Raw genomic sequence first — 11,561 nt, 5'->3', positions numbered from 1 at the left:
GCTGTCTTGTGAACACCTGGATACAGAGTCAGAAAAAGAAAGATTCTGCCTGAGGCCTGACTTGCTGGTTACTTGAGCCAATAAATTTGCCTCTGTGCTTAAGCCAAGTTGATTTCAGTTTCTGTCCCTTGCAATAGATAGCATCCTGCTAAATACAGTAGTAGATAAAGCTTGACACACTGTGGGGAGGTAATTGTAGCCTTCTCGTCATAATTTTTCCTTGATTGGACTGAGCAATATGTGTGTATGTTTGTGTGTGTAATATCTTTTTACCAGAGAAGAAACAATCTGAAACCGTAAGTTAGGTGACAAGCAATTTTATTTTGCAAAACAATCACTATACAGCAACAAATACATTTGCAAATTTTGATTGAAAAACATGAACTAACTACAACCAGCCATTGAAGAAATGCCTTTCTATGGTAACAGGCTCTAGAATTATCAGAAGAAAGAAACCCCCCAGAGATTTGTAGCGGCATGTTGGAACCTTGGAATCCCAGCATACAGAGTATACTTTTTGTTGATTTTTTTTTTTCTTTTTGCTAAAGTTGAAGTAGATTTTCATGATTGACATTTTCTGAGTTTAAAAATAAGCTTTTTCCTGCAGAGGGACTTGGCCTCAACCTACACACCCAGGCTAAAAATCCTAGGTGTAAAAAAACAAACATCAGTGCTGATTTTAGCACATCAATTTTGGAAGGAATGCCTAGAATTTGCCTTTCCAAGCCATGAATCTATTTTTTTTTCTTCTTGGCTACTTAGACCATGAAGTTTATTTTCCTCATTTTTGCGGCATGAAAAATAGGACAAAAAATGTAATTGTAGCAAGGTCAGAATCAACTGCATTAAGATTATTTCTTTAACAATATTGACGTGATGTTATATTTTGACTGATGATCTCATTTCCTGCTGTTACCGTATGAATGTGTGGAGAAGGCCAGCTATCGTCAGTAGATTCTTCCATTTAATGAAGTTCTCTCTTCAGCCTTCTTCAGCCATACCGAGTTGATGTTACACAGGTGTCTTTCTTGTGGGTGGGATTTCAGCCTATCACCCTGCTGGAATTCAGCAGGAGAATCCAGAGAGAGTTGGTTCCTAAATGAACAGGGCCTTTGAAACTCATCATCAACTCGGATCTTCCCTGCATCATTATAAGGTACCCAATTATTGGCTGCAGGTGACCCAGAGGGAGTGAGTTCATTGAAGAAGCTGGCCTTTTAACTCTTCACAGCTCTGGATTACTTATGTATCCTTAAACAGGTTCTCAAAGGCTAAAGCCAGAGAGAAACTGGCAGTAATAGATCTAGAATTGGAACTATGAAGCTTTAATTTCTAGATCAGCGTATGGGTATCCCCACAAGAGTGGTGTTCAAAAAGCTTAATTTGCGTCGTTAATCTTGAGAGTGAAGGCAAGATAGGTTCCACCCCCTATTCCCATAAGAAGACATTTAGCCTGTGTGTTTCTCTCTTCTAATGGCACAAATTATCAGTTTCTTTTTGTTAATATTATAAAAAATCACATTTCCATACAAAGGAAGGGCATTTATTCATTATAATTTTGCTGTGATTTGAAATAAACCTTTGTTTTAATGCCAAATCTAGTATTTTAGGGCTTTATATAATCTGTATCTTCGGCATGTATTTGTAAGAAATGGAATTTTAATATGTAAAGCATTATTACTTTTATAAAAAATTTAAACCAGGTTGGTAAAAAATACTTATTTTGTAGGTTAAAACTGTTCTAACTAGCTGTTAACTCCTTCTTTCTAGAGAACTTTAATCACTAACACTACAAAACATATAAGAAAATACCATAGGTCTCCACACAACTACTCTTCCTTCTCCGATTTTGTGGTGCATTTCAAGCGGAGCTGATGAATGAAATGCTCGGATAGGTCAAATCGACATCACAGCAATTATTAGGCAGAAAATAGACACATCCACAGTCAAACTCAGTAGTTTCTAATTTTTTGACTGTCATATAAAATAATTGATTTATCAACATTTTCAGACATGTTTGCCTATGTAAAACCTCTTAGTTGAGAATGAATGCTATGTTTTTGCTCCTAGAGTTTGCTTTTTGTTTGTTTGTTTGTTTTTTGGAGGAAGTCACATTTGTTGCAATATCCAGTAGGTCACAAAATGGCACCTGTGTCTCTCTGTCTTTGCATCCCTTGGCTGCTTTCCTAGATGCTATTATACTTCCTCGTTGCCTCATCCATGCTCATCTTTTCCTCCTATATAGTCAGGAATTGATTAGGCTCACGGGGGATCCGACACCTACCAGACTATTTGCCTTTAACTGTTCAGATACAATCTACCAGCCCCGAGCAAGAAAAAGAACAGATAAAATACTAAAAAATATCCACCCAGACTGGTAACTGATTGCTTATTCAGGCCATTGACTATTTCATTGCTTATTTACAAGTCTAAAATGAATGATTCATGAGAGGAATTAACTAATTTTTGATTTCCCAGACTGTAGATGCAGTGAGACCAGTATTATCTGTTGATAAGTAACACTAGGTCATAGAGTGTTCCTTCACAGAGGGCAATGTAGGAATCCCCGAAAAACTGATTTAGATATCTGTATCTCAAGTGTTTTGTAGCTATAGCTTCTTGAATTACTGTACTTGTCCTTTCTGATCAAGGGATCTTTACTTTGGGTAAGGAAGCCAAATATTTTCTATCAGATAATTTAATTAGCAGGAGCCGTTTGGAAGAGTGGGACATGTCCCAAACTCCCTCTGTTAGTTTCAACTTTAGCAAATGGAAAAAAAAAAAAAAAAGAAATCTTAAGAAGTCTGTTTCATGAATGATTACAGGAATAAAACCCAAACTATTCCATAATTCAAAATGAGATAAATCCAAAATCTTAAACCAACAATCTGCAAACCCTTTTAATGTATAACTGGACCCACCCCCACAAACTCCATGTTGGTGAAAGCAAAGAAAAATAAATTTTCCTAGCATCACGGGAGAGACTTGTATCTGGCACTAAAACAGGGTTACAGCTCTGAGTTGTTACAGGAAGCAACTTCATGCTAAAACTTTTTGTTCTTTTTTAATGTATTTTTTTTTTTAATAGGGAAAGAACCCTGCTAACATCTACTTTCACATACCTAAAATTGCAACACCAAAGGGTGCAGGAGACACAGATACTGTGAATAAGGAAGTATAATATTCAAGTATATGAGGAAGTATCACAAATGGCCACAGAGAAATATATATATATTTATATCTATAATACTGTATCAAACAGATGGAAAGGGAGTGTGAAACTGGTAGTGTGGACACAAATCTAGCTGATCAACTGACATTCTAATCAGACACGAGTCCATCCTAATGAAAGTGCTTCATTCCTAAGAGATGCACTTTGATATCGCTTCCTCAACCACAGCTCAAATGCTTCGTAACTATTTTTAATTAGTTAAATAATTTATTGGATTGACTTATACTCTGATATAATTATCCAGGTCCCAAATGTTAATAACTTAACTGAATCTTTCTTCCCATTTATACAAAATAACACTTAAAAAAAAAAAACCTTATTTCTTACATGCTCTTTCCTTCCTGCAATCAGACTCCTTGATTTAATTTAACCTGTAATAAGTTAAAATGGGCAGCTTTTATTTTTTCACCCAGCAACAGAATAGAGGAATGAGCAGCTTGGATTTCAACAAGGCCTTTCAGAATGTATGGATAGCCTTCAGGCACATGAAAGGTAAAAATGCAATTTTTAAAAATAATAATACTCCATGCAAAACAGAGCAGAGCAAAAATAATTGTCCAATTGTACTCATGTAAAGCCAGTGTCTTCCTGTTGCAAATGGATATCAAGTCAATTTCTGCATATACTATTCGTTGTTTTTTTTCTTTTTTATAAAATTGTAACAATTACTACAGTTTGGGAATGAGATTATTTATTTTATGGTTCGTAAAGAATGAATATAACACCTGCTCAGAGCCCACTCCTGCCAAGAGCTCATGCCTAAATATTATTACTTCAATGCTAAATGAGAAATATTCACAAGCCCTGCTTAGCAAGTGCAGCAGTGACATCCTCGGCCAAAGTGGCAAGCTGAGGGGATTCGAGCAGGTTGATGCTTCCAGAAGAGGAGACATTGCTGAGTCGTCGGGGGGACGCCACGCTGGATCTGCCTGGGGACTGCGTAATGATCTCAGCTCCGTGGTCCACACGGGCTTTCGCATGTTCTCTGAAGTTCAACTTTTGGCTGTCGATCTGTTCAAGACAAGCATCAGTCCTTGTTAACTCAAGCATCTTAACTGGCCCCTAGATCTTTCACTATGTCTCAGAGCTGATGTTAATGTCACTTTTCTTCAGCTCTGCCATTCCTACATCCTATATGTCCAGGTCTTTGATCTGTGACCAATTTTGATGAGGAGTATTTCAGAAGGATTAAAAAGCAGAAGGCAGGATCAGCTCGCAACCTTGGTTCTTACCTTGACATTACCACCTCCAGGGACGTGGTGAGCATTGTCAAGTGAGCCGACTTTAGCTTGGGCCTTTTCTTTGAAATCCAGTTTTACACTCTCAATTTTCACACGCCCACCACCTGTGAGAGAAGAAAGGTTTGTAAATGCCTTGCTACAATGACATCTTCTACTTGTGGTGACTATTTCCCCAAAATGATTATAGTAGATAGATCATCATAAAGCACAGACTTAATTTACTATCTTTTTAACCATGGACATGAAAGGAATTTTTTAGAATTTCTAGTCCATACCATTGTTCCCACATCACCCAATGACATCCTTTTTGTACCACTATATGGCTTGACCTACGTATTAATATTAATATCTTTTTCTTCTAAGCCAAACTGAAGCCTGATTTCTAGATAAGTTTCCAAAGCACTTGCCTATTTTGAAACTTATTATATCTACCTTTTCTTTTCAACTAATAAATTCTTCATAATCTACCCATGTCTAACGTACAATATCATAGGGGCTTTCTTATCTGTATAATAAAAATTTTTAAAAGAACACATGGAAATATCCTAGTTAGTCCTTTCTAAAACTTGGAACATTTATTCTCTTACTCTTAAGGGAGCAAATTAAATTGAAATGAAGATTTTTATTCTTCTTGATGGCAATATGTCACTTTTCAAAAAAAACCCTATTAGGTTAGAAATGGTACACATACGGGTTATACATTCATTTGTAAATTTTCAACATTGACATCTTGACTGATGAAATTGGAGTTGGAAGCTAAGTTGTTTATGACTAGTGAGCTTTGAGAGTTTCCCATTATCATTAGCAGATGGAGTGAGATGAAGAGAACCTTAGGAAATCCTACTCTTGTACAGATGGTGTAGGACAAATCTGACACCGACTTTGATCAGATAATGTGGACACCGTTTTGACCATGCCATTTCCCTAAATGGTAATTAGTCTGAAACCTGAGGATCTGCTGATAGATGAGAGTGCAGAGTGGTGCCCCTATCTCTGCATGCCTTTCCCAGCTTGTAAATGTAGGGAATTCAATCCCGGTAGGTACCCATTGTCCTTTAGCCTGTCCTTGAGCAACTCCGAGGGTCTGCTGATGTCTTTGACTTGAAAAGAAGCTGAATTAGACCCCTTTACCGCTCCACCTGAGATTTGCTTTCACTTTCATTAGCAATTTGGTTTTGTCTGTGTGCATTTCTTTGGAAAGCCAGTGGTAAATAACATCTACTATTATTACTGCTTCTCTCTCAGGATTTTGACTTGGGAGAAACATGGGGAAGATTTTTTAATTTTGGACTCTTGATGCTTATTTATCTTTGAAGGTCAAAAGAAAGCTCTGTTAAGTCTTCACAGACTTAGACCTTGTAGTATTTTTCTCATATGATACCTAGACATTTATATATTGACACCCAACTACCTGGCCAGGGGGCCCTTGAAATTATATGGTGTTATTAGATTACATTTTGAAGATATATCCTTTCATTCCTCTCTTGAAGCTTCAGGATGTGCACATTGTTATTTAACTTGTGTTTATAGGAGACGTGTACTTGTCCTTCCCTCAAAATATGCATTATTCCAGGAAGTGTTATTCTTCCAACATTTCACCTAGCCATATGGATCTCATATGTTAGTTGTGATGGGATTAGGGTGATTCATAAAACATACATATCTTGGTTAGAGGCTGGAGGATGTTGAGTTTCAACTTGATGAGATCAACTTTCTGGGATCTTTTCTATTTTTTTTGTAGCCGCTAATTGAAAGGACTCTTGAAAGCTTTTATGATTTTTTATTGAACTCTATTTTGAGAAAGAGAAAAAAAATGTAATATTGACCCAAAATATTTCCTTTCCTTCAGAAAAGGAAGCTTGAGAAGTCTGTTTTTGTTGAAATCCTACTAGAAATTTTTATGTAACTGTTAGAGAAGCCATGTGAATGCACAGATCTATGCCTTTGCCTCCGAAGAATTCTGGCAACTACCAGCAGCAGGAATTGTGAAGGACTATAATCTTTATCGAGCTCCATATGTCCTAAAGTTGGGATTCCACGTGTTGAACTGTTTCCTTTATTTTCTCCTTAGATATTCCACATTCCAACTTTGTGAAAAGCTTGCCATTGTCAAGGATCATTGTGTTAACACTTTTTTATGAATTTAGTCATCTGATTCAGTTCTTATAAAAGAAAGATCTAGATTTAGAAATAGGTGGGAGTCCATGATAATAGTCTTTTATGACCAATAAATCTTACATAGACTACTTCCTTAACTATGTCATATTTTCCTGTACATCAAGAGTCCAGTTGAATCGGGCTAAAGGAATACTTACTATCTAAATTAAAGAATCTAATATTTTCTTCTGCATTTTGGAAGAAAATAGGCAGTACGGCCAAATACTTCAGTCATACTGTTGACACAGCAGTACAAGGTCAACTAAGTGTTTGTAAGCTTGAGTTATAGAGAGTAGAATTGTGAAGATATGCAGCAAGAGACCATGTCCCTGCCGCCTCAGGAATGACAGAGAAGTTAATTCCGGGGTAATGGTTCTGAAATTAGTACTGGAGATTGTTGGGGAACATCTACAAAGAGACGTGAAAACTGATTAACCTGAAAGCTGGACCTGGGCACTCGGAGGCTTCTCATTCCCTCCCCTGCTTGCTTTTCCTGCTCCCAGAGGCTGCTCCAAGGACAGAGCCTTGAGATAATGATGTGGTGTTGAGAACACCTACACTGCACGCATCACTAAACCTAGTTAAGGCCTCTTTATAAACTTTTAAGATTTGGTGGGCGGGTGTGAGGATCCATCTTGCTGCTACCCAAGAGAAGCCTCATATGTAAGCTCCCTTTACTTATTAAAACTGCCACCTACTAACCTGGAGTGGCCTGCCTCTTTCTTCGGTTTCTTCCAGTCTTCTGAGTACAGGGGCCAGTTTCAGATTACACCAGGGAAGCAAGCTCCCAAGAGGGTTGTGAACCAGTAGAGATTCTGCATATGTATTTTCTAACTCCTTGACTTGCTTTATGAACACCCTTTGTCAAAGTGAAGCCTGACTTCTAGACATGTTTCCAAGCATTTATCCATTTTGAAACTTATCCTATCTACCTTTATTTTTCAACTAATAAATTCTTTCTAATAATCTTTTCTTGGTTAGAAATCTCTTTGGGCTCGATCGTTCTTATACTTTGTTTCTGATAACATTTGAGACAGTGATTAATGGAAATAACCTGTTACCTGGTTTAATTACGATATCGAGCATACCAAAGTCTTCCTCTTGTCCTTCTATAATTCAATGGTATATACTGTCAAAATAGCCTCAAGAAAATGACAAATTTTACAGTTGTCCATTATTTACATATGCATGGAGGCAGAATTTAGCAAAAATATATAATAATGATACTGAGAAAAAATGACTCATAATATGTTAGATTTACACTTTAAAGAGGAAAAAAATCCCCAACAAGTATGAATGTAAATTGTAGTTTAGAACACTAGTCCTATTCTAGAGTACTAGTCTGATATTTTCTAGAAAAACAAGAGGCCAATGGTAATAAGTTGGGACAAGCACTGAGTCAAGCGATGGGTCAATTAAACACTGCATTCTGCTGAGGATTCAGAGTGCTTACTGACTTACTATAGGACCTGAGAAATTTAGCAGATAAATACTTTCATCAGCTTTGCTTAAACACAATCTTTTTTCACATATATAGAAAAAATACTTCCATGAAAAATCTTTGGAAATGCTGCTTTCAATCCATGTAATTATGTATGAATACATGGCCCAAGGTATTTTATAGACCATATATTTCAAAAGAGCTCCAATAAGCATATTGAGTATGTGGAGATAAATGCATCTTATATACCTTTTAATTTTGAACCTATCCTATGATATGTGGCCTCCTTGTGATAAATTGAGTTTACTTGTTCAAATGAAGGTGACTTAAAGTTTCTAACTTAAGTTTCTATTAATAGAAGCATGAGTTTTCAGGGTTTTGAGACTTTTTTCCAATTAGGTATTTCACAACATGAATTATGCTTGTTGATTTCTTGAGCAATTAACATTTCCCAAACTACCAAGGAGTATTTATTTACCTGGCCTGTGGCGGATGTTCTTCAGAGAGCCACATTTGGATGTCACATGGCTTAGGTCTATCTTCTTGGTAACAATCTGGACCTGTATGAACCACATAAAATATGCTTAAAATAGCTGAGACACAGACAAGCCGCCAAGCTCATATATAAAATCCAGAAACATATCCAAACTCACAACGTACAGCAACACAGAAACCCAAACTGAAGTACATACACACACATAGGAAAACATAACCTCCCAGTGTCCTCCCACGTTTGGTTGGAAAGAAGGACCAAAATGAAAGAAAACCCTAGAATAGAAGATTTTATTAGTAGAAAACAGATCATGCCACAAGAGGATAGAAACACCTGGATTAATAAGGCAAGCTTCCACTCAGAGAATGAAGCCACACCATGTTAAACCCTTCCATAAGCAAAGAGCCAAGTGAAGAGATGAATTATTCTTTAAAAAATTATTTTTAAATAAAAGTGACCAACACTGCTCATAGATTTAAGAAGACCAACACTGCTTTAAGATATAAGAAGAAGAAAGCTCGAAGCTTTTCTACAATATTATTGTCATGTCTTGGCTAAATGGAATTTTTCTTATCAACCAAATTATAAAATGGTAGCAACATTTTTTTTCTCGAAGTTATCTCCCCTCCCCATATTAGAAACAGTGCTTTTCCAATTGTGGTCTATTGTCCATTGGCATCAGAAGTAAAAGGGTATTATTGAATTGGACATTGTGGAAATGCGGCCACAGAATCTGCATATTTGAACAAGTGATTCTTCTCTAGAGGAAAGTTTAAGACTATTGTTTTGGAGGTTGGAAGCTCCCCTACTTGCTTTAAGATTGTTAGTTATTTCAATTTATCCTTTGCCACTTAGCTGTTTTGGCCAGCAGGGCCTGTAGGAGAGGACAAGGGTCACCCTTGACACCCTCCAGGTATTTCCCAGGACTGAGACTGCTTCTGTGAGAGTACCACATAGTTTGTACTTACAGTCAGGACACAGGGAGGAGGCCCACCGTGTCAATGTAAATACTGATCCTGAGGCTTTGCTCAGCATCCTTAAGGAGCCTAGCAAACCTTGCTATGGACTTCCTACAACAGTGACATTTTCAAGCTCAGTGGAACTACTTCGAGCAACAGGTGACAGCTCCTGGTAGAAGGCACTGGCTTGTCTCCCCTTTCACTGCTTGACTCCATCTCTGCCCAGCTGAGGAGCAAGGAGCCAAGAATTATTAAACAGGCAAGAATTCTGGACTTGCTACTCTGTAAATTACTTTTGTCACAGATGACCAGAATCTGAAGTTAAGGTGACAAGGATCTGTAGAACAGTCAGCCTGGGTCACCTTTATTATTCTTATTTTGTGAAGAACCATGTTTCCTTTACCTTGAGTTTGCCTGTTTCAGCTCTGCCTCAAGTATGTTTGAGAAACATGGATTCATCTTTCCCTTCCTCTCAAGGATATTATTTCCACTCAGTTGAAAACACAGAAAAAAAAAATCCCATCAAGACAAAGTTTATACTGGGACTTGAATCCTTTCACTTTGAATGACAGATGAACTGTGCTTCACGAGTTTTGCATTAATCCAAATGATATCCTAACTCATGAATAGTGATGCACAAAAGATTGACATTACACTTTGCGTACTTTCAAGTCTATGAGTTTTTGCCTCAAGAGTAATTGAAATGGAGCTATAAGTGTGTGACCAGTTGACATTTGCAGGGGAGTAGAGACGGCATGAGGAGATACCTTGAAGCCAAAGGCCAGCAAACAAAATTGGCAAGTGAGGTGGGTTTGCCATCCCCCTGAAAGACATGGTGTGGCCCAGTAAGGTTTTATTCCACAACTGAAAGCAAGAAATTTGCTGATAATCTTACAGAGAAGGATGGGAAGCCCACCAGCAAAAATGCAAGGGTGACAAGCTCCCAGACCAGGGGACATGTGGAGCAGCAACAAGAAAGGGGGTGTGTCTTGGGAGGGAGGCAGGAAAAGAGACAGGGGGCTGGCTGTGCAGAGGGCTCCACACAATCAGGATAGCTTTCTAATAGAAGCTTCTACTTACATTTCCGCCCCCAGCAGAATGTTTGATGTTATCCCTGGAACCACATCGGGACTGAACCTTGCTAAAATCGATCTTCTTGTTTAAAATCCTAACCTAAAAGGAATTGGAGGTAACTTCATCTTGCATTTTTCTTTCAGTATGCTGGGCATAGGGAGCCAGAACGGGATGGTGCCAAGGAGGCTCCAAACTTGCTTGCACCTACATAATCATGTAAGAGAAAAAAACTAACGCTGGAACTGAAGAAAGGCTCTATCATTTAATATGAGCTCCTAGTCCCCTAAATCTCCAAGGGCCAAATGCTCAAAAACTTTAAATATTCAAGTCATAGGCAGGTGTAACCAGGAAAAAATTAGAAGAATAGAACAATTAAACTTGGATCATCTATGACTGGGAGGTTTCCCATATTGGAAACTGGGACTCAGTTTCCACTCTATGAAAGGTCCGATAGTGTAGCTCTTGCCCTACTTCCCTTCAATCCTACAGTGTCAGCCATCACAATTATAAATCACCTGGTACACTTGATTGTATTATTGGTCCACACAGCACAGGTGAAGTTCACAACTGGTCAGGCTGAATGCCACAGATGTGGGTTGTCATTCATCCAGCAGATCCCTTGCTTTCCCAAGAGGGTCAACAAGGAGGCTCAGGGCCTCCTCTGCTGAAAGGGCTTCACTATTGCCTTGCAGATCTGGCTCAGTGGTCTTCTGAATGTCCTCTCACTGACAGCTGCTCATAAACAGCCATAACCCTTGGAATGCAAAAGCATTCTTTCCATTATTTTAGAGGGGAGCAAACCAAGGACCACTAGTTGACTGACAGTAGGTCATGTAGAGGTAGTCCAGGCCTTGGGTAGGTCCAGAAGATTTGAGGTTAGGTGTTTTATTTCTATTTTCAGAAAGTTCAGTATTCAACTTGAAGACAATAGCAAATCTAAATCTGGACAGATATTATTCTGGTG

The 11,561-nt window shown here is 38.0% G+C and overlaps 1 protein-coding gene across 19 annotated transcripts in view; it reads right to left on the bottom strand.

The window, feature by feature from the left end:
* Positions 1 to 301: 301 nt before the first annotated feature.
* Positions 302 to 11,561, bottom strand: part of MAP2 (microtubule associated protein 2) — a 283,955-nt gene continuing 272,695 nt past the window's right edge. For 12 of the 19 annotated variants that reach the window (XM_034655081.1, XM_034655089.1, XM_034655086.1 and 9 more), the window contains 4 exons: positions 10,604 to 10,696; positions 8,550 to 8,631; positions 4,465 to 4,577; positions 302 to 4,243 (listed from right to left, as the gene is read on the bottom strand). In XM_034655081.1, coding sequence (XP_034510972.1) covers positions 4,028 to 4,243; positions 4,465 to 4,577; positions 8,550 to 8,631; positions 10,604 to 10,696 — 504 coding nt within the window. In that variant the 3' untranslated portion in view covers positions 302 to 4,027. The remainder of the gene's footprint in view (positions 4,244 to 4,464; positions 4,578 to 8,549; positions 8,632 to 10,603; positions 10,697 to 11,561) is intronic. The other 7 variants (XM_034655088.1, XM_034655092.1, XM_034655093.1 and 4 more) reach the window with 1 other exon arrangement.

This window comes from Ailuropoda melanoleuca, chromosome 2 (assembly GCF_002007445.2).
Source record: "Ailuropoda melanoleuca isolate Jingjing chromosome 2, ASM200744v2, whole genome shotgun sequence".
NCBI classification, from domain to species: domain Eukaryota; kingdom Metazoa; phylum Chordata; class Mammalia; order Carnivora; family Ursidae; genus Ailuropoda; species Ailuropoda melanoleuca.
This window is presented reverse-complemented; position numbering and strand designations above follow the sequence as displayed.